We start from the raw sequence: 23,277 nt of genomic DNA, 5'->3' as shown, positions 1-23,277 counted from the left end.
TGATAAACGTGACTGTTGGTGAACAAAGTGATCAGTGCATTAAATTCAAATCAGTGACACATATATACAAATTATACATGGGGAATTAGGAAGGCCAGAGTATTGAATTAGTACTCCAAGGTGACAAGAAGTAGCTGTACAAGCTCCTGGAGTTATCTTGACCAGTGGTGAGCGTCGACGTTTCGACCCTAAGGCGCCCCAGTTGGTGGCCGCGGCACGTCTTTATCAAGACTGGGGACGGTATTGGAGACAGGTGGAAATATCACAGCCTGATGGGTAGCCAATGGGTCAACCCCGTGTAGATCAATGCACTGATCACTTTGTTCACCAACAGTCACGTTTATCACATGTTTTCTTTACAGTTTACCATCTATTGAAACTTGTGGCATCACAGAATGAAGTAATTCTTGTGTAAAGTGATTGTTTTTTACTCATATAAAGACATTATTCTCAGTTGTTTTCAGAGAGGTGTATTCAATGTGTAATGAGCTGATCTAGCCTTTCTTTGAAGTAATTTCTCGTTACCCAACAGAACCACTTTGTACTTAACCACGCTTACCCAGGTTCTGAGGGACACAGGGTTACCCCTTTTATGTAAAACAATGTTATTCTAATAGAGCAGCCATAGAGGTGTATTCTGTGTTGTGCCTGCAAGCAAGTCAACTTCTGTATGGTGGAGCAGCAGTGAGCATCCTGCTTACTAGTCTCTTGATTCATGTACATGGGTGAGCAGCAGGTGAGGTGCTGGGTACTCCTATAATGCCAAAAATGATGATGTAAATGCATACATTCTAACATTTTAGAACAGGAAAGTGGGAGAAATTGAAAAAAATCAGAGCAATATCTTTTTCCTATTAACTTCTTTTAAGGTAGAGACAATTTCAGGTGGACGCAGCTAAAATAAAGCCCACCTGTCCTGAACTGGGTTTATTGACATTCATGTTAATGCAGCATGAAGGGAGATCTAGGCCTAATAAAGGAGCAGAAGGGAAGATTGCATTGACTTGAAATGAAAAAAAGGGTTTGCAAAAAGAGAAGCAAGGGAGCTCTAGGTGTTACAATAATGAACTACTTTAAATCCAATTGTCAAAGATATACTGTTAAGTCAAAGTCACAAAGAATACAGAAACAAAATTGGTTTCACTGACAGACCAGTAATGTCTAACCAGAAGAAAAGCAAAAAAAGCCAACTCTCAGAAAGATGCTGACCCAAAGCCCACTCTTTCTTTACATTTTTTGTGTATGTTTTGAAGAAGTGACGTGCGAACTTTCAACTCACAGCTAAAGCTGTGTGTAGCTAAACCTAAAATTAAGTGTGAAATAATAACTGCCCCTCCTTTAATAATCAATAGAAGTACAACTTTTTTAATGCTAGCTTTTTCTAGAGGATTGAGAGTTAGCTCAAGCTCAAACTAGAAGCCACGTTTTGGTTAGTTGCAAATAGATTCTGAACTACAACCACAATGTTACTGTACCAAGCTAAACACATTTTTGTTGCAGCGTGCAAATGAGCCGGAGGATCAGTTCTCAATTATTCCACTTTATGTACTGTAAAGAATCTCTACAACAAGCTGAAAAAGTGTCTTGTGTCTGTTGTGTGCAGTTTACTAAGGCTCTCTTTGCAAGCTGCTTGTTAAATTCTGACCCATGCATATACCTCTGTTTACGCATGGGCCGGAATTATGAGTATGATTGTATTTAACACATCCGATAATTATCGGTTGCGTTAAATATCTCAACATTCTTTCGATTTTGGCAGGTAAAACAGCCTGGAATTTAACAGGGAAAAACATACAGTACTCAAACAAATTCTGGACCATAATAAACCAGCTAACAAGGCCACGAAATGTTCTGTCCTCGAATATTCAAGAAACGGTATGGTCAACTTTCCTGTCGACAAAATTTGAAGAAAAACGACGGAAAGCTCCAGAACAGACATTGGGAACTGCGGAGCCACATTTAAACAGTTGCGATGAACATCATCACATTAACCGCACGACAACAGCACAAAGGACACATACGTGCACTGAAGCCACAGAAGGCTGGTACACTGCTGACGAGATCATAGCCATCATCGGAAAGGGAAAAAGAAATGGAGCGCCGGGCCCGAATGGCATCCCACAAATTGCCTTTAAGGATTCACCAGACCTTTGGGCACAACATCTCGAAGAGCTCTTTACAGACGTTCAAAGGTATAATCGCATCCCAGAAAGCTGGAAAGGCTCTATCATCACCCCAATACACAAAGGAGGAGACAGGGCAAACCCTTTAAATTACCGCCTAATAAAACTCCAGGACATCGAAGCCAAATACTTTGCCTCTCTCCTTTTAAAAGACCTGGTAAATTGGGCAAACGATAAAGCAATAATTCCAATAAATCAAACTGGCTTTAGAGCGGGTATCGGAACTACGTCTAATATACTAACAATAACAATGATAGCGGAAAAATGCCAGAGCTCGAAGCAGGACCTGAATCTCTGCTTTATCGACCTGAAGGCGGCCTTCGATAGCGTTGACCGCAAGCTATTATGGGCGAAGCTGAAAGCCTGGGCCATTCCCGAGAAAGTACTGAGGGGGCTACTCCTATTCTACACAGATACTTGGACACAAATCAAGTTAGGGGATGGATCACATCTATCAAGAAAAGTATACACATCGATTGGCTTAAAACAGGGCTGCGTCTTAGCACCACAGCTTTTTAATCTATTCATATCAGACCTCTCAGGAACTTTAAACATTTGTAATGCGCATGCACCAAAACTTGGCAACCGTCATCTTACCCATCTGGCTTATGCTGATGACATCGTTCTTTTGAGCCAAACTAAAGTGGGCCTGTCCAGGTTACTGGCAGTAACATCACAATTTCTGAAGGCAAATAACCTTACTCTGAATTTATCTAAGACAAAAACTATGTCAATAACCAATCATCGTACTGTGAAACTTAACATATCATTTGAGGGAAAATCACTTGAAAGAGTCACAGACTATAAATACTTAGGATACTACCTCGATGACAAGCTCACCCTGAATGCCCAAAAAAACTATATGAAGCAGAGAGCCGGAGCACTAATTTTTGCACTTAGCTCATTGGCAAAAAAGCTGCAAGGCCCCTCACTGAAACCTCTACTAACAGTAATGGCAACCAAAGTACTTCCAACACTATCCTACGCAAGCATAGCTATGCAGGGCAAGGATGATATTACTTTAAACAGCCTTACTGCAAAAATCTACAAGAAGGTCTTGCAACTTCCACGCTCATCTTCTCCTGCCCAGATGCGTTTAGAATTTGGCCTGATGAACGAGACACTCGAAAGACTCTACACAAGTATTAGAGTATGGTATAGAATTAAATTGAACTCTACAAATAACACCTTGGACAGCTTGTTATGGCAGGAATTACAAAATCAACAAAATTCTGCCGCAAACAAATATCTGACAGGCGCTTTGGAGCAAACATGCATGGTAACCTTGTGGGAAAAAAATCTACCATTCACGTCCTTTAAACAGGTCCTAAAAAAAGCGGCCAAATTCCATTCATTAATCATGGATAAAGCCATCTTTGCAGCCCGATCCCACGCTTGGACCGTGATTAACAGCTATAACAATCTCATCCCGGCTACCTACCTTGCATCAACATACTCTGTGTTTATAAAAAAAAGGCTGATGGCAGTGAGATTCGGTAATCCACCAACTGTGGCTGATGGACCTGTCTGGAAACGCTCAGAAGCAAATACCTGCCGACTATGTGGCACTATAAAAGAAGATATAATCCACATTATATGCCACTGCAAATCACTGACCCAGGAGCGAACACTTTTTCTAAAGAACATTTTTAAGGCCAAAGGTCTACGCACCTGTAGATCTGCCATTATTGGTGCCTTAGACTCAACTGACCCAATAATTAATTGCAAATTTATAAAATTCTTGATAGCCTTTGAAAAGCGGCTGAAAGCTCTTGATATTTTAAAATAAGATGCTCAGTTTTATTAACTATTTTAATGACAAACAATTGGACACAGCTTATACCAGCATCATTTTAACTTTTGCAATTTAAACTGTACGATGCAGAAATTTTATTGATTTCACTGTAATGTTAAAATGTCTTCCATGTTCATTTTTGTTATGGTTTTAATTAACTAAACAATAAAGTTTTACATATACAGTATTTACAGTACCATGCAGATTTTGGTGCATAAAACACCAAAATCTGCATGTTATTCCTCAGAAACTTGAAATAGGCCCTATTTATGACGCCTGGTAAATAACGAACCCTGTGGTATGTTATCTACCAGGAGCGATAAATAGCACCTATACTTGTAATCAGACCCATAGAGTAACCGTTGGCTGAGGTGCCACAATATTACGATAGCTGCTGTAGCTTTCCCTAGGTTAGATCTAAAAACGACTTGTATTCTGTGTTGATGTGAAACTATTCCTCACTGTAATTTTGATTTCCTTCAAATTACTAGCTATGAATAACAACATATCGTAACAATGGAACAGGAATCAGAGATGCTAGATTGTTAGATGAGATAAAAAAAATTTTTTTTACTTCTACTACTTATTGCTTCACTTTTCCAATTATGAATCCATGACTATAAGTGCCAAAATGCAAATGTAAGGACTTGGGACTTTTATCAAAAATTAATTTGAAAACAACTTCTGTTAATACTAAGAGTGGTTCAATTATGCAAATGAGATGGCATAACAACTCATTTCTCCTTGACAAACGAGGTAAATGTACAGAATGAGGAAAAATGTCTGGTAATCAGGTTACCAGACATCTTTCTATTCCACACCTTAACAAATATGCCCAGAAACTATTGGAAGTTGTTCTGGTAATGGCCCACACTTCCAGTTCAAACCGGAACAGAACAGAATCTCTAACACCCTTTTGCTTTTAAAGAGCCTTTTGAGAATGCTGCCAGGAAAAATGTTTTTTATTGGGGTCTTTAAAACTTTGGGAAAATGTCAAAATCTACTTGATAATGGCTGCTGGTGATGTTAATACCAAACCGTAATTTGATACATAGTTTGTTACTTATGTTGCAGTGGCCCCTTCCTGGTTTGCTCTATTGCGTGGTGTATAGTATTTAGTCTGGTGATCAAGGCCCTCCTACGTATAGAAACACGAAAGTTAAAGAACAGAGGTCAAAAAGACAAATTGATTGACCCAGATTTGTACACAAAGACATATATTTTAATAAACTTTGTCTACAATGTTTACATCATAGCTTTAGTATGGTCATTGAAATTAACACAAAGATACTCTTCTCATTTTTTGTAAAAAGGACATATACTATACATATCTTCTATTTACAGTTCAGACCTTATACATAATTGGGTGCGAGAAAGCAAATACTTCACTTTCATAATCCGAGAGCAGGAATTTGGGGAGCTGGGACATAAAACAGGTCGGGAAGCGGGGACCTGAGTGAAGGTCTGCAATGTTTGCAAACTCAGCCAAATCTAATAAAAGTCACAAGATAACCAGTTGGATCCAGTTCTGGGGTTTTCTTTTACAAATCATTGTTTTCAGGTGTGTTAATTCAACTGGACGAGCTGAAGTGAACTATGACTACAACTTCCAGAATGCATTTTGTTCGGAATAGGAGGGAGCACTGTGTCCTTGGTAACATAGAATCACATGATAGCCTTAATAAGACACAAAACAGCAAGAACAAGTTTTGGAAGATATACTGGCACAGCCGGTTATGCTAGCATTTCTATAAAATATTAACACTGTAAAAAGGTTCAATAAATTAAATATCACAAAGGACGAGCCAACATGGCCGCCTCATCATAGTCCCTTTAAAATCTGAAATGGTTCTGACTTGGTGGATGGACCACAGAGATGAAAGACCTAACAATCAGAAGTCAGAGTTTGCTGCTACAGTGGCTCCTGATTTGTTTGATGTAGGTTTGTGCTTGTTCTACTGATGGCTCGGAGGACGCAAGTCCGTTCCATTCCTGGTTGCTTTGCTGTGTCCTCCTTGAGCGTTATCTGCATGGAGAAATAAAAAATGAATTACTATTTGGTGCATTTTTTTGTTGATAAATACTGTTTATTGTCTTGAGACTTATGGCCCTATTTAGTCCTTTGTGGCAGTGACGTTTGGGGAGAACGTGCCGTATTTAACATGCTGGCTAACTAAACTTTGTTAAGAGAAATCAAACTCTCTCCAAGTGGAAGCTTGTCTTTTTTCTAAGAAAAGTTTAAATGGCCACGATGCGCAGGGAGTTTTTTCCAAGTATGCGGGTACCTTTTAACATTTCCTTGCATTATTCCGAGGTGCACCTAATGGTGTATACAGGTAGGAAAGCAGTAACATTTAAAAAAAGAGTGATGTAGGCGCGACAACCGTTAGTGTCAGGGCCGGACTGGCCGTAGTGGGCACAGAGCAGCTTTCCAAACTGGCCCCCACCGTTCCTGCCCACCTTCCTGGTGGGCAGGAAGGGTGGGGGCCGGCTTGTCATTGGGGACTGGTTTGGCAGCAGTGCTGCAATATCGACCCCCTGTAACAAAAGCGGCAGCAATGCGGAAGCGGGACCAGTGTTTCTCACTAGCTATCCCCCCACCCTCCGGGCGGTCAAGCAGAATTGACAGGGCTTGTTTGGGTTCCCAGTCCGGCCCTGGTCAGTGTGACTCTACGACCCTGTGGTGAACAAACAGCCAACAGTAACCAAGTTGTTTTCAGCAATCTAAATTGAGCTTGGAAGCCACTGAAATGGTGAGGAAGGAGGACTGCTAGCTTTTCGTGTTCCTCCCACTCTGCCAAACCCTCAATAAGGCCCTTAGTTTTGAATATGTAAAAGAATTTGATTATGTTTTAAAGGTAACCTGAGCAAAGCTTAGAGACATATAGAAGCTGATTCTGTAAAAAGTTGCCAATATATTCTTTTAGGTTTGCTCTTGTTTGAGGTGAATTTCCGTTTTTTGGATTCCAAGAGCAGTACTAGGAAACAGGCCGATCACAATTTCCCAAGAGTAGTTCTGCATTTGTTTTGAGAATTACCCGGATTTTAAGGAAATTTCATATGCGTAAGTGTGACAGATATACATTTATCCATCCAGAAATATCTCATTATATTTTGAAACGTACAAATATTTCCACCACTTGGAAAATATTTTACCCACGAAGAGTCATCTCTCCCTCCTTAAGAGTAGTACCTTTAGTTTCTAATGAATTGCAGTGACTATATTAAAAATTGTAGACAATGCAAATAGTGAAGCTGTTAACGCTTGAAACAATTCGGACAGCAGATTCAACACAATTTATTTGTGTCTTTTACATGCAAACAGATGATCCTACACTCTTGTTTTATAACATTAAATACAGTGTGTCGTTTCAGCGCAGACTGCATCATCTGTTGAATACCACACTCCATTAAGATGTGTATTGCAGGCAGCTCTAGAGCAGTGTAATTCATGCACATTATAGAAAATTGCCTTGACTGGCCTTGCGAGAGAGAAGCCACAGTCTAAATGTGACCTGTGACTAAGGATCAGATGTACATAGATTAAGAATTGCAATTTACAAATTGAGATTCTTACCAAATCGCAATTAAGAAATCACAATTCCTAATGTAAGGAACCTTAGAACCTTTAGTTACCGATTACTATTGGCCCGCAAATCGTCCTTCCTCATGAATATTAATGAGGTAGGTCGCAGTTTACGACCCGTAGTAATTATAGCTATTACAGGGATGATGAGCTGCTGGGACAAGCAGACCACCATGTCTGTGATTGCTTTTAAATGTAGCAATTTTTTTAAAAAAATGCAACACGCCTTTTTCCTTAAAGAAAACGGGCTGCGTTTAAAAAAAGAAATGAAACGTTTAAATTTCATTTTTTAAGAGTAGGCAGTGGTCTGTGGGGCCACTGCCTGTTCTTAAAAAGTATTTTGTTAAATATTCTCGAAGGGGAACGCATCCCATGAGGACTCCTTCCCATTTGTGAATGGTTACCACCTCCTTCGTGGTGTCGGTTAAAAATGTATGTTTTGCGCAAAACATTATTAGAATATTTTAAAGTTATTATTGCAAATCCAAATTGAGATTCAGTAACAAGTTACCAAATGGTAATCTTTACATTTCGAAATGCTTTCTTGTAGTCACAAATGGCCTGATTCTGTGAATCGGGCCGTTTCTGACCCCCGAAAAAGATTTGTAAAAGAGGCCCTAAGTTTGCAATTTGCCAAATAGACATTTCGAGAGAGGAAAACGGTATCAGTTAGGCGTAAGCTTGGCTCACCCTTGGTATCTTGGCCTATAACATTTCCTAAAGGAAATGGTTAAAAATAATTACTAGCTCACTACGGTCAGCGTGATGGCTGGTCTGAAAACAATTGCCAGAGCTGCCTCAATAAACAAAAAGAATTGTAGGATAATCGGCTGCGAAATTTCTTCAGCTCGGGATCTTTTCCACTGCCACTGAAGTCAAACATAACACCATTACTATCAAAGCCATGCAGAGCCAAGTGAGAATGCCTTTTGCGCAGAGATACAAAACGATGTATTTGTCAATAAAGGAGGCTTATGGATGTACACTGCACAGCAGCACCTCACACAGTATGTATGTATGTATGTATCGCATACTTTTATAGCGCAAGCTGGCACCCAGAGGGTATCCTGGCGCTTTGACACCGGACCTAGGTCTGCCTGCATACGGGCCTTAACCTCCCTCTTCGCCTTGCTTCTAGAACCCTTTTCCTATTGTTATATCTGGTTTCAACCTCCACGTTTTACTATTCCTTACAAAAAAGGACTCTTTGGACATACGTTTGTCAAATGATGTCTATGAGGCTGTGCGGATGGTACTGGGCAAGGAAAAGGAACTTGCAGCACACTGTACATACAAATACATGCTGGGGCTTTTGATCGACCCCCTTCATCCACTGGTCTCTTCAGGCACCATTCACACTTTTAACACACCACCAACTACAGCATGCAGCAGTCAGTCCAATTCATCCATTGGCTGTCTTGTCCTATGAGTGGCGTGATTTTGCCTGATCACATGTGCACAGTTGCCTGAAACTGAGTGCGCTTCTGAGCCAGTACAGGTCTGCCTCAGCTGCTAGGCCACCACATTATTTTCATGTTTTTATATGTTGCTATTTATTTGCAAACTGAATGCTTTAGCACAAGAAATGAACGCTTGCCAGGGGCAGACCAATTAGCTTTGCCTTTGCTTCTTTGAAAATACAAAGAGATGCCAGCCTTGACGTTGAAAAGAGATGAAGGACAAAGTGGTGATGATGAAGTGTTCCAGGCGCATTTCCAACCCTGATAATGTCAGTGCCGAGGCATAACCATTGGCATTTCCATTTAAGTCACACCTCTGAGCCCAAGACTTTTCAGAGCAGAAATGTCACTTGTTGGTCCAATGATCATTTTCAGCAGATTTAAAACAAAATAAACACTTTTGGCTTAAGTAGATAACCTTTAAAGGCAATTATTTAATTCCACTAGTCTAGCCTGCAGTGCACGGGCATAAAGCGAAGACATAAAAAAAATAGTCACAATTACATTTATCCACAGCCATCAAAATGCAGATACAGTATCTGCAGCAGTCACAAAAATACTGCTTCCTCGATCCAAGGAACAGCACTCAAAATGGACAAACAGTGTACCTTATGCAGATGGAAGGGATATTTTTTCCTGCAGAGAAATGATGGGCCATACCTTCTATGTAGGGCAGAAGTGACTTCTGGTAAACCAACTGACTGTCCTTCCGTGTAACGGATTAAAGCTGCTGCATGTCTTCTTGAACTCTGACCTTCCTATGAAACATTAGCAGGTTTTAAAAGGAGTGCAGGTTGCAACTCTCAACTCTGGGCCTTTCATATAAGTTTAAAACCATGCATGTCCATTTTGGACATACAGGCATCATATATTGGGACAGGCATATCTTTGCATGTGCGGAGTTCTCTGCCTGAATGCGGAGTATCCACAATCTTAAAGTTACTATTAAATTGCAGTTTTGTGAATACTGAAAAATAGTAAACTTGCACAAATGTCTAAGTTTAGCTTTGTGAATTATGCCCAAAGACACTCATGATTTCATTTATGACACTCATGATTTTATTTTTGACATCATGCTTGTGCATTTGAGGAGTTATGGTGTCCACAATAACTGTGGAATTTCTGAGGTTTTAGGTTTTTCAATGCAAAGTGTCTTTTTTATACTTAGAAGGCAAGAAAGACCCATCTTCAGTCTTACCTTCAGAAAAATGGAGCATCCCCCAAAAAGTGTTATAACCCAGTTTCCTTTTTCTTCAACTCTTGATTTCTGGAACTTTGGGAACCTGTGCATAGCATAATGATAGCCACAACAAAAACTTATCAGAATCCTCAGACCCATTCCTCCATCTAACCATCTGGGTTTCCCAGATACTGAAACGCTCAAATGGATTAGCAAATTGTGCAGCAACTAAAGCACCATACAGAGCTTTGCTACATGAAAGTCTGGCGCTGATCACTCTTTGTGGGACCAAGATTTCGTGATTGAAAGGAAAGAGTGGCTTTTTGTGATCCACATTAAAAATGCAATTTAGGATCCAGAACCAATCCAAAAGTTTTAGCATAAATACAAAATGATCCCAAACTTACTAACCTGGACTTCTATCTGTTCTTGAAACTGAAAACTGCCATGGTAAAACTAGGCAATAGCCACACTCCAGAATTGCCAGACTTTCTGGAGAGATTTACCAGGTTGGGCCATTTGGCATTAAAGATTTACACTCTTCTCGCTCCATCCAAACCACTGCTTGTTGACACCTCTATTTGTAACAAATTACATAGAGAGCAAACAGGCCACTATATTCCTCCATCTGCTTGGACTATAATCTGATTCGCTACCTTTAAAATCAATATCACTACGGCTATTGCTCAAATGAGACTGTGGTCTAAACACAACACCAATCCACCAATAGCCTCATTGGGTATTTTTGCAGCAGTAGACATCTCCCCCCCCCCCCCCCCCCTAATTTCAATGATCTTTTACTTATGCTGGTCATCTGCACAAAGCTGAGCCCATCGGAATTGAAAAATGCGGCCAATATTTATTTTCTATACCTCGTGTGCCTGGCTCGGCTTTACCAGAAGTGCAGATAATTTATGCTTTAAAAAAACTCTTTGATCCACGAAAACACTAGGGGACTCGATTGATGTTTGCCTTTAAAAAAATAACCATCATTGCAGGCTCCTCCCTCTTTTTTCAATCACATCGTCCCTATACCTCAGCTCTGTAACTTAAGTTCACTGCAAGTCAATCACACTGTCTTAGACCATGCCACCACTTCCAGTCTCCTCCTCTGTCTCCAACTCTCCTCTCTGCTCTTACTGTTGTCGTTCTATATCTATTCTATCTTCTTTTTATGTGTCTTGGTATAAAATGTTGATCATGCTAACTACATTTTGCAGTTCATCAATGGCTAGGTAGCTCTCGCCGTATGCGTATGGACAGCTACACCACCGTTCTCAATCACGATGCATCGTTTTTCTTATTACCTTAAATCTAGTACTCACATTGTCCCACATAATTAATGAATAGTTGCTGTTGATTGTACCTATGTTACTGTTTTAATTTGATATTAAAATAAATGTAATTAAAAACAATGCAACTCTACGATCTGTGAGTACTCTTATTCATTTTCTTATCTACTACCCAAATACAATTGAACTGAAATGTATTTTTATTTTATGTAAAGCAGAAAAAGAGTCACAATAACAACCATGGAAAAAGGCTTCAGACTCAATAAGAGCAACATACCATACTTGGGTAAAGTACTGAGAGAAACATTAGACAGGGAGGAACAGAAGCTGAAAATGGCAGGTCCACAAAAGAGCTAGCAGAGAAAGGAGAGAAAAGTACAAAATGTGAAGGCAAAGCAAACATTCTGTCTATGTCTGCAAAGAAACACATTCACTGATGATTATTGCACTGAAGTACTAGTAAGCCATTTCACAAAGGCAATTTTGAGAAATTGAAGTAATACTTCATGAGGACTCTTTTGTACTCATTATTCCTTTGTGAATCGGCCTCCCAACGTTCAGTTTTACTAAAAGGACAAAGAAGTCACAGTCATTTCTGTTTGTACTAATTATATATGACTATTCCATGAACATTTCCATTTTAGTCTATTTTAATATCTTTTGGGGCCAATTCACAAAAGAATTTGAGATTACATGAAATAGTACTGCAGGAGTACTACTTCAAGTACTCATAAATGCCTTAGTGAATCAGATCCATGGCCTTTTATTATCAATCAACTCAATGGCGGTGGCAGAAATCGTGTCAATGTATCAAAGATTCTGGTGCCCAAGCTATTCATTCACAGGAAACCCTACATCATCACTACACATTCCTGGACCTGGCCTTTTTGCCCTATATCAAACGCAAATACCTTAATATAAGGTTGGGTAGTCTGCCAACTAATGCCGAGCATCCTAAGTGGAAGTCCCAAGAAATGGAAGGGTGCGGGCTATACGGTGCAGCAAGACAAGACTTTAGCCACCTGATTTGCATCTGCCCGGCTCTTATACAGGAACGTCGGAATTGGTTGAAAGCCAAGTTCAGGCAGTATGGAATACGTACCTGCAGGTCCGCGATTATAGAAACATTATGCACCACAGACCCGCAATTCTTTTGTAGGTCAATCAAATTTATTGAACATTTTGAGAAAAAGCAAGGAACATTGCCAAAATCTTGAACTTAGAACTGCTATTCTTTACCCCAGAAAGACATTTGCTTTTACCTTCATTTTTAAATTTTATTACTCTCACATTCGTGTAAATTTTCTGTGTCTTAGCTATTATCATAATTGTATTTTTGTAACGGTTTTAAATAACTATACAATAAAGTTTTCACTCATTCCTACATCATCACTACACATACCGTACCATCTGACCATATTTCTAGCTGCTCCCTACTGGCTAAGCAGGCAGAAAAAGCCTAAAACATAAAGGCTAATTAAACAAAAGAAAGGAGGTTTAGTGGCTACTGGAGAACATTTGTCTTCAGGTTAGAATTTGGCACTGTCATGGTTCTTTTTAATGACCTCTGGCCTCATCACAAAACAGACAATTCACAAATTCAAGTGCAGGGACGAGATCTGCAGAAACCAACTGACCTGCTCCTCCATGACAGCAGAGAGCTCAGCAAGCATATCTTTGTAATGAGACTTCATTTCTTCCTGGTACTCCACCTGGTCCTCTTTTATGAGCCGCTCGTTTACTTGAAGTGCCTGTCCACATGCTTCTGCAAACTGCCTGTTGAAAATACAATAAAAAGTCAGATAACATTGCAAATGATTTGTGATGCAACATGCATATTTCTGTGAGATTTCATCCCATTTGACTCAATTTGGAAAATTATAAGTCCCAAAATCCTGCTGCACCAATACAGAAGTGGGGAAAGCAACTCAGGAAATTCCTGCAAACCTTCAGGAAAGAGCCACAACCTCCATTTTCTGCTCCCAATTTCACCATCATAAACCAACATATCCTAACTTGTCTAATGAGCTACCTTCTTGTTCTTACACCCACATTACACCCGCAAAAGGTTTTCATCACATATTGAAATGCTCTCAAAACTATGTGACCTCCAATACTGTTTATTTCACACACTATCAGTTCACAGTAGTTACATAAATAAAAAATACTCCAGCGACGAAAAGTAGATCTTCACTAATGTGGTCAACTTCTTAATTGCTTCTGTTACATCAAAGATACTTACGCCAGCAACATGGTTTGTTCCTGTTGCCTTAAGAACTTCTTCAGGACTAGTTGGTCTCTGTGCTACCTAGATTCAGTTACCTCGCGGAGGGTCTGCCTATTTCTAGTGTTTATCCTTGTGCTGGGGCTCCCAACCCAATTGTACCTGTGGGTTAGTCTGCCATCTGTCCCTATGAGCACTGATCTATCCACCCCTGAATGTGGGGCCACGACTAACATCCTAACATTATGAGACGTCTACTTTTTAGTAGACCAGCAGGCCATAACACCAAGCTTACTGGTTTCGAGGTTCCATAAATCTGTACTGTAAGATTTATTTGTACTGTAAATATTAGGATAATTGATTCCACTGCATTAGAAGCATATGCCTGCTGCACTGAGATTGTTCATAATGCTTTTGGGTGCGCTCAATGGTATGAAACCATGAAAAGTACTTAAGAGTGTTTGACAGAAGGGCTGTGATGCACCCTGCTCTCTTAATATTACTAATAGAAAACATTTGGAATTAATTTGTGATTGCAAATGGCATTTCTTGTATGTAACATGGACCCCTGTTTTACCTTTTGTCGTATTGTTCTCTGTGTTTTTGATGTGTGATTTACATTGTTTAGTTACTATTTGTACTAAACATATGCTTACTGAGTTTGAGTTCTCATTAAAGTGTTGTTCTAACTGTACATACCAATCTTAATTTCATTTTTGATAATTACTTTTTACTGTGCCTCAACCTAACCTCACTGTCTACTTTGAGCTATGCCCTGACAGGTAGAGAACATTACCTGGAGAGTAATGGAAAGCAAATGGTCTCATCCAAACCAAGTATCTTGTGTCAAGGTTAGTGGGCTAGACCTGTAATATCACCTTTGATGTATGCAGGTTATTGACTACAAGGATCTGGAATAAAGCGTCACTGCTTTGTTCCTCTAGTTGCGCTAGGAAAAAACAGGGGTTATGCCCAAATTACCCTCCTATACATGAGCAAGGTACATCAAGAGATGTGTATAAACAAGAAAAAGTACAGAGGGATCGATTCAATATTTATTTTCATACAGGGATAAACTAGTTACCCTGATGTTTCAAAGTGATTTTTGGAAAAGATTATATTCACAAGTCACAATAACATATATACGTATCAAGTGACAAAGTGGGGCACAGAAAAAGTATCAACAAAAATGAATACATATATACTAAAGACTATACAACAATGAAATACCCTAATTTGCATTCATCGAGTGAGTAGAGTTTCTCGCGGCGTATACCATGCCCTTTTTAAAGCAGCTTTAACTAATTTTTTGGGGTAGCCTCTGGTACACAATTTATTCAGGAGGGTCTTGGCATTCTCAAAATAGTTGTGCTTGTTGGAACAATTACGACGGATTCGCAAAAATTGCCCATAGGGCAAATTTTCTTTGAGGCTCCTAGGGTGCCTACTGGTGAATTCCAACAGCTTGTTTCGGTTGGTGGGTTTGGTAAAGAGGCTCACCTCTAAGTGGCCATTGTTGCTGAAGATCCATAGGCCAAGAAATTGATTCTGTCTTTTCTAAAAGTGATGGTAAATTTAAGATCAGGGGTGCATGTATTTTAGCCACCTATGAAATTGATCAAGTTCTTCACTATTACCATTCCAAATTAGGAATATGTCCTCGATGAAAAGCACCCACCTCAACAGATGATGTCGAAAAGGGGTCGTTTCATCGAAGACATATCTACCCTCAAATTGTTCCATGACAAGGTTGGCTATCTCCGGGGAAAAGCAACACCCCATTGCTACCCCCTTCAGTTGTAAAAACAGCTCAGCCTTAAATGAGAAAAAACTATTTTTGAGGCAAATCCTTGCCAAATCCAAAATAAACTTGGTCGGGACCTGGTGGGGTCTACTCCTTTGATCCAAAACCAATTCCATCACAAGTAAAGCCTCATCCTGCGGGATATTGGTGTATAAACTCTCGATGTCGAAGGAGACCAGCAGCTGCTGGTCTCCATCGAACACCGAGTTCTCGATCTTATTGATAAAGTCCATCGTATCTCTTATATACGCTCGTGTGGTACAGACAAAAGGTTTCAGAAAAGTGTCTATGTACTTGGCTAAAGGTTCAAGTAAAGAACCACACTCTGCGATAATAGGGCGCCCAATAGGTTTTTCAGCATCTTTATGTACTTTAAGAAATACATATAGATGAGGTATTTCCTCTAGTTGGTCACAGAACTCCTTCGAGACTTGCAATAACTTTATAATAAATGATATGCTCACATGGTAACATACATATTATGTGTGAGTGTCCTAGCTACAAAAATGACTTATCTTGCTACAAGTTGTCAAGATGACCACGCAACCAAGAAAAAGTGGCTCTTCAATGCTTCTGGACTTACAGAATGCTTACAATGTGAGGACAGATGGCACATGAATGCTTGAGATCAAGGTGTTCAGCACATGCCTTTTGGCACAAACAAGCTCTGCTAGGCTGTCTTATCATTGTCATTTACTATAAATATCTGAAAGGGGGGTGCCTCTTCTGACCTCTCCTTGAAATGTCTCTACTGCAACTCACTCACTGAAGATATTGCTTTTAATAACAGAAGCGAGGAAATCCAAAATACAGTTGTAGAAATGTTGAGATGAAGTTATAGGATTGTGTAGAGTAGGTAAAAAATCTAAGACACAGAATTCTATGAAATGGTGAGAATGCTATTTCACAGAAATGAATAAGATGTGGAGATCAGGTATGGGTGCAGCACACAATGATACCCAAGATTCATAGGTGTTGTAAAGATATATTGGAAGAGAGAAGATTAATTTTAAGGATTCAAGTGTGGGGTTCTTTTCCTGTTATCCTGTTTCCCATACATCTAGTAAACCAGAAGCCATATTCCTAACTGTAAAAAGGGTAATGTGTTGAACCATGAAATTCTTTATTACTAAAAAGTGCCAATTGGCCCTATATGGTGATAGACATCTTTGGTGTCCTAAAACAACCTTACAACAAACAAATGGGTTATTTGCCTCATACCTAGTCTATAATACATTTGCCTTACTGTTGATATCAATGCAATCCAACTATTCTTGGTTAGATATCTTTCCCTATGGAAAGGCAAAGCAGAAATGTTTGAGAAACTCTTCGATGATGCATTTTGAGCAAATGCAAAGAAGATTTGGAATAACTTTACCTGAATATTTCTTTGAGTTGCTTTACTTGGCTTTCTGGATATTTATTGGCATTTGTTTTTTCAATAAATGCTCGTGCATATGCCATTGGTCCAGCATTTACCTATCAATAAAAATTCAAAATTGTTTATGATTATTGAGGAAAAAAATTGGTTATAAAATTCTTTATTAGAAGTTGTACATTTGTCTGGCCAAGTTGTGTGGCGTTTGGCTACATATACAGGTTTAGTTCCATGACTGATATAAAAATATGTACTATGTAATAGAAGTTCTTATAAATGTATACTCTACTAGTTTACACTTAACTTTTTTGAAAAGTACATGCAAATTTCAATACATTGCACTTTATCTATATGTTGCTCTGAACGTCCCCCTGAACATTCCTCAGACCCACAGGTCCTCCTCTCAAATGTGCAGCACAGCAAAGGTAACACTCTTGACATGACGGCCCTGCTCAAATTGCAGAATTGGCAGTCAGACAGATTGAAGGATATGTCATCTTGTTTGATCTGCCAACCTCTCTCATATATCTTGTAGGTCCATGGAACCACTGCATGTCATGGCATTTTGATTGATGTTTAAGAGTAAGTTTCTCACGAGGACTAGCTAAGATAACGCAGGCCTATCACATGCTAACACTACTTTGATCCCAATTTGCTTGCAGTTAGTTTGCATATGGGGATAATATTCAACCAATAAAAATAAAATATGGCACTAAAATTGCGGCAGGTGTATTCTAAAAAGCAATTACCGTGGAGACGAGACTCCCTAACTAATATTTGTTCTTTATTTGTATTCTTAATATACGTAATACATTTCATATGCAGAATGATTGCAAAAATAGTGTCAAGCAAATTGATACATGCTGTTGGAAAGTCATATTTCCAATATAGCGTCACTATTTTAGATAGGTGAGAAACGGGTTGATTATATTGAAATGTTTTACATTATGTTTCACGAAACTTGGGCACTAAATGATAATCTGTGGGATGGTTACTACAGCCTATGCTTGCCAGGTGTCCCCTCAGCAGCCGGTAGACCTAAGGGTGGGTTGGCCATACTTTGACACAATACCTTGTTCCCTAAGGTCATTCCAATCACGTTTTTGCGTCCTGTTATCCAAGTTGCATGGATCATTCGTTTGACCAATTTAAATTATTTTTTTATTCATTTTTACAATGCTGTTAATCAGAAAGAGACGTATGGCAATATTGATACCCTGTTTGAGGTTATCCTCAAACAGGGATCTTATTCTGTACAAAATTGTTTCTAGAGTTATCTTAGGGGGAGATTTTTATGCCAAGATTGGTCTGGGCACCGCTTTCCATAATCTTTTTCCTACCAAAGACTTGATTACCCTAAAGATGTGCAAAGACCGTAGAAGGACATATTTGCATAGAAACTTGCTGGAACGTGAGCTTAGTAATTATATTGACGTTGCTGGGGCTGAAAGCAGACAAATTCTAACTTTTATTGGGTGAGGTAGGAGTAGCATAATTGATTACATTTTTATCTCAATACCCCTGCATTCTTTTGTTGTATCAGGGGGTGGCGAGGAAAGCAATTCTAGTGACAATAACCATAATATCAAGGGTGAGAGGGTCTCGATCCAAAATTCTTTATCTCTCTGTGCAGGGCCGAAACGGCTGCAGTGGTGCATAGAGTGATCTGCCCTAAATTGCAGGTAATTAATATGAATTGGGTATTCACTACCCTGGTCAGGTTCAAATTAGCTTTGTTTATAGATCTCCTTTTGACTGAACCTTCACTCTGTGGGGACCTTGTGGATGATTTTGTTATTTTACGGGACAATACGAGAAAACGTCTTATAACCCCATTCATTTGGAACAATAACCCTGAACCAAGATAATTTAGTCGCACCTGCAGGGGCGCTAACAAACAGTTAAGAATTGCACTGAAAGTACCCAGGAGTAGGGTTGTTATTATCATACATAAGGCTACATATAAACGGGCTGTCAAAGCAAGAAAACAGGCCATCAAAAGGGATACGTGGTCTAAGCAAGCCAGCACCTGGGCCGCAAGGGATACTGGGGGATGCTAAAACAGTGTGAACTCAGGGGGGCCATTAACTAGACAGCATAATGACTAGGGAACCAATATTCCAGCTGACAAGCGGTTGATGCACTTTAAACCTTTTTATGGTTTAAATTTCCAGGTAGGACATCGTCGGGAGTTATATACCTGTGCAAACCCCTTACTATCTTGTTTAATTAGGAAGAGGTTATCTTGGCCATATCTCAAAGTCCTGGTAATTAGGATCCAGATCCACATGGGGTTCCAATGGATTTAGATAAGGCTAGACTAGATTACTGTTTTTAATTCGGCCATGCTCTCAAACCTTCTTAGTTAATGGCAATCTGCTATTATAGTGCCTATAGACAAGAAATGTAATAGGCAGGTTACTGGACACCATCGACCCATTTCTCTGCTATACTCTATGGTCTAAATTGTTGGACATATAGTCTTGCAGAGAATCTTGTCTTGGTCAGAGGCCTCAGGGTATTATGGCACCTGTTTAGTATGGCTTTAGAGAGGGCCTTGGGACACAAGAGAACCTAATGATGCTACGTAAGAAATATAAAATGGCTGGGGTGGGTGCTTTTTCTCTAGTTCTTGGACCCTCGCTCGGCTTTTGACTCAGTCAATTGATTTACACTTTGGTTAATACTTGAGGGGAGAGGCTTGGATGAGAAACCAATTGACTTCCTTCAAGCCTTTCACCAGGGTCTAAAACCTGAGTACAGTACGGTCCAGGGTGGAGTGAACCAGTTCTTTTAAACTGGAACATGGGGTGAGGTAGGGTTGAGTTTTGGTCTAGATTTGATTCTTACTCTATGTTAATTGGTTACATGGATACTTAGTGTCGCATAGAAGAGATTTCACAAAAGTCAAGAATAGCCCAGTGGCAGCATTATTATATGATGATGATGCTGCTTGGATCTCTTAGGCCCCTTCAGGACTAAAAAAACAAAATGCTAATTTTGTTCAGTTTATGGACACCTTGAACATAGAAAACAACCTCTCCATAACTCAATATGGCAGTAGTGGGTGTACCCTCCAAATTGAGACTTTTAAAAAAATAAAATGACTACAACTTCCCATATTTGCACACTGTATTTGATTCCCGGTATAATTGAAGGCCCTGAATTTGATCTAGGATAGTTGGTTCTCACAAGCAACAGGGGCCTCTTTAACTTTGCAAAAAGCCCATCTTAGCCATGATTAAGACTAATATGCGTTAAGTGTATTCTAGTCCTGACTTATGGGGCCTCTAATTGGGCTTATCGCCCAACCAAATGTCTTCAAGTTGAAGATAATAGATTCTGCTAGGAGACTTTCAGAGGTACAGCTCAGCAGACAGGATTTCATTATTGATGAAGAATTAGGTCTAAAGTATGCCACGGATTACATTCAATTGGCACCCCTAATTCTATGGCTATATGTACGGACACACAAGAAAGCCAGCTTCAACAGAGAGGTTATAGAGAACTGTTTGAACTGTTAGCTTGAACATAAAATCCCTTGGTTTAACCACATTAGGCAACTGACAAGTGAACTTGGTAGACAATCCTTGTAATTAGACCCCACCATATTTAGCAAGATTGTTAAAAAGTGGGTAAAGAAATCCTATTGAGATAGGGTGTTATTGTAAAGAGAAAATTTTAAACTGCCAAAATCTTCTGTTCAAGACTATGTTGTTATCCACAACTCAACAAACCACAAACTTTATCTACACTGCAGGATCATAATGCAAGCCCCTGCAGTCCCTGTGGTGCAGGGTGGCCCCAACCCTCCACTGTGTAAGTAAAGTCTGGGAGAGAAATCTTCTGGCGAAATTTAGGACCTTATTACGAATCCGGTGGCCCTAAAGCGAACGATGCAGGCACTGTCTGCCGTACGACTGCGATAGATATGGTACTGCCGCCCATCAGATGAGGGGTTAAATCCTGGCTTGGGGGCGGTGCTGCCCCAGTCAGACGTGTGTCCTGTGCTCCCCACACCACTGGAGTCAAGCTATCCTGGCTGATGATGGCTGATAGCCAGAAACCGGTCCTAGGATGCTTGATTCAGGTCCAGGGAAGACATGGCTTGGCAGTTCAGGCTGGACTGTTACCATGAGGCACAGGGTCAAGGCTGATTTGTATATGGCCATGTCTGAACTGGGGTGGTGTGGAGTGCAAAAAAACGATGGATGTAGGCCCAGATCTCTGTACTGGGGTGAATGTATGACATTGTTCTGCATTCTGTCCATCAACTGTTGTTTTTGCATTTGTCACCCCGAGTGGGATGGGTATGCTCAGACGGGAGTCCCATGCTCTCCACACCACTGGAGTCAAGCTATCCTGGCTGAAGACGGCTGATAGCCAGAAACCGGTCCTAGGATGCTTGATTCCGGTCAAGGGAAGACATGGCTTCGCAGTTCGGGCTGGACTGTTCCCATGAGGCACAGGGTCAAGGCTGATTTGCATATGGCCATGTCTGAACTGGGGTGGTGTGGAGTGCAAAAAACTGATGGATTTAGGCCCAGATCTCTGTACTGGGGTGAATGTATGATATTGTTCTGCACTCTGTCCATCAACTGTTGTTTTTGCATTTTTCACCCCGAGTGGGACGGGAATGCTCAGACATGAGTCCCGTGCTCTCTACACCACTGGAGTCAAGCTATCCTGGCTGATGACGGCTGATAGCCAGAAACCGGTCCTAGGATGCTTGATTCCGGTCCAGTAAAGACATGGCTTGGCAGTTCGGGCTGGACTGTTCCCATGAGGCACAGGGTCAAGGCTGATTTGCATATGGCCATGTCTGAACTGGGGTGGTATGGAGTGCAAAAAAACAATGGATTTAGGCCCAGATCTCTGTACTGGGGTGAATGTATGACATTGTTCTGCATTCTGTCCATCAACTGTAGTTTTTGCATTCGTCACCCCGAGTGGGACGGGTATGCTCAGACGTGAGTCCCGTGCTCTCCACACCACTGGAGTCAAGCTATCCTGGCTGATGACGGCCGATAGCCAGAAACCGGTCCTAGGATGCTTGATTCCGGTCAAGGGAAGACATGGCTTCGCAGTTCGGGCTGGACTGTTCCCATGAGGCACAGGGTCAAGGCTGATTTGCATATGGCCATGTCTGAACTGGGGTGGTGTGGAGTGCAAAAAACTGATGGATTTAGGCCCAGATCTCTGTACTGGGGTGAATGTATGATATTGTTCTGCACTCTGTCCATCAACTGTTGTTTTTGCATTTTTCACCCCGAGTGCGACGGGAATGCTCAGACATGAGTCCCGTGCTCTCTACACCACTGGAGTCAAGCTATCCTGGCTGATGACGGCCGATAGCCAGAAACCGGTCCTAGGATGCTTGATTCCGGTCAAGGGAAGACATGGCTTCGCAGTTCGGGCTGGACTGTTCCCATGAGGCACAGGGTCAAGGCTGATTTGCATATGACCATGTCTGAACTGGGGTGGCGTGGAGTGCAAAAAAACGATGGATTTAGGCCCAGATCTCTGTACTGGGGTGAATGTATTACATTGTTCTGTATTCTGTCCATCAACTGTTGTTTTTACATTACGTCATCTGGCACCAGTATTGAAACTGAACTGATTTTTGGGAGTCCCTCCTACGAACTTGTGTGCCATGCTGTCGGATGTTTTTTTAAAGTATGCTGTTCGATATCGGAAATCATTGATGTTTTAATTTCCTATGAAAGTTGTTTATTGTTTTTACATGAGTTGTTCCTATTTCAAAGCATGAACTTATTTATTGTACTATTATGGCAAATTATGTTGAGACGAAGAAAGAGACTGAATCTGAATATATTTAAATGTTTATATTATTTAGAAGGGTCTCTCTCTCCTCATGCACTTCTGGGAAAAATTACTCCTCCCTGGCATTTATTTCTAATTGCTATCCATCTTGGCACCCTTGAAAAGTTTCTTTTTGTTTATAATTGACAGCAGTCCCCGTCTGAAACCTTTTCCCATGTGCAGGATAAGCATGATGGCCGACAATAAAAATGCTGCTTGAATAACAAACATGAAATCTCGATATTGTGCTTTAATAATTTCATAAACATGTGAATAAAGCGGGGTTTATCACCTCTAAATTATCCTTAGATCTTCCTTCCAAGGATTGATATAAAAAGAAAAAAATGCCTCATCAGAGCAGCTGGGGTAATTTAACATTGATATCAATTAAAGCTGGTTGATCGATCACAAAATAACAGAACGTTTATCTGTCAAAACGCTTTATAACGTGGAAAACGAATATTCTTTAGGAGTTACACCAGTCTGCGTAAACCCTGCTACTCAGGCCATAATTGCCAGTGAGGCTGCAATTTGCTTAAAATGGCATTGAGG

General features: G+C 40.3%; 1 protein-coding gene across 9 annotated transcripts in view; it reads right to left on the bottom strand.

Annotated features, from left to right (window-relative positions):
* Nucleotides 1-5,166: 5,166 nt before the first annotated feature.
* Nucleotides 5,167-23,277, bottom strand: part of DOCK10 (dedicator of cytokinesis 10) — a 1,740,483-nt gene continuing 1,722,372 nt past the window's right edge. For 8 of the 9 annotated variants that reach the window (XM_086943899.1, XM_086943900.1, XM_086943901.1 and 5 more), the window contains 4 exons: nt 16,903-17,003; nt 13,134-13,272; nt 11,774-11,849; nt 5,181-6,004 (listed from right to left, as the gene is read on the bottom strand). In XM_086943899.1, the coding sequence (XP_086800025.1) occupies nt 5,934-6,004; nt 11,774-11,849; nt 13,134-13,272; nt 16,903-17,003 (387 nt within the window). In that variant the 3' untranslated portion in view covers nt 5,181-5,933. Of the gene's footprint in view, nt 6,005-11,773; nt 11,850-13,133; nt 13,273-16,902; nt 17,004-23,277 lie in introns of all 9 variants that reach the window. The other variant, XM_086943898.1, reaches the window with a different exon arrangement.

Source organism: Lissotriton vulgaris, chromosome 11 (assembly GCF_964263255.1).
Source record: "Lissotriton vulgaris chromosome 11, aLisVul1.2, whole genome shotgun sequence".
Classification (NCBI taxonomy): Eukaryota; Metazoa; Chordata; class Amphibia; order Caudata; family Salamandridae; genus Lissotriton; species Lissotriton vulgaris.
The sequence above is the reverse complement of the archived record's forward strand: the minus strand, read 5'-3'. Positions and strand labels throughout refer to the sequence as shown.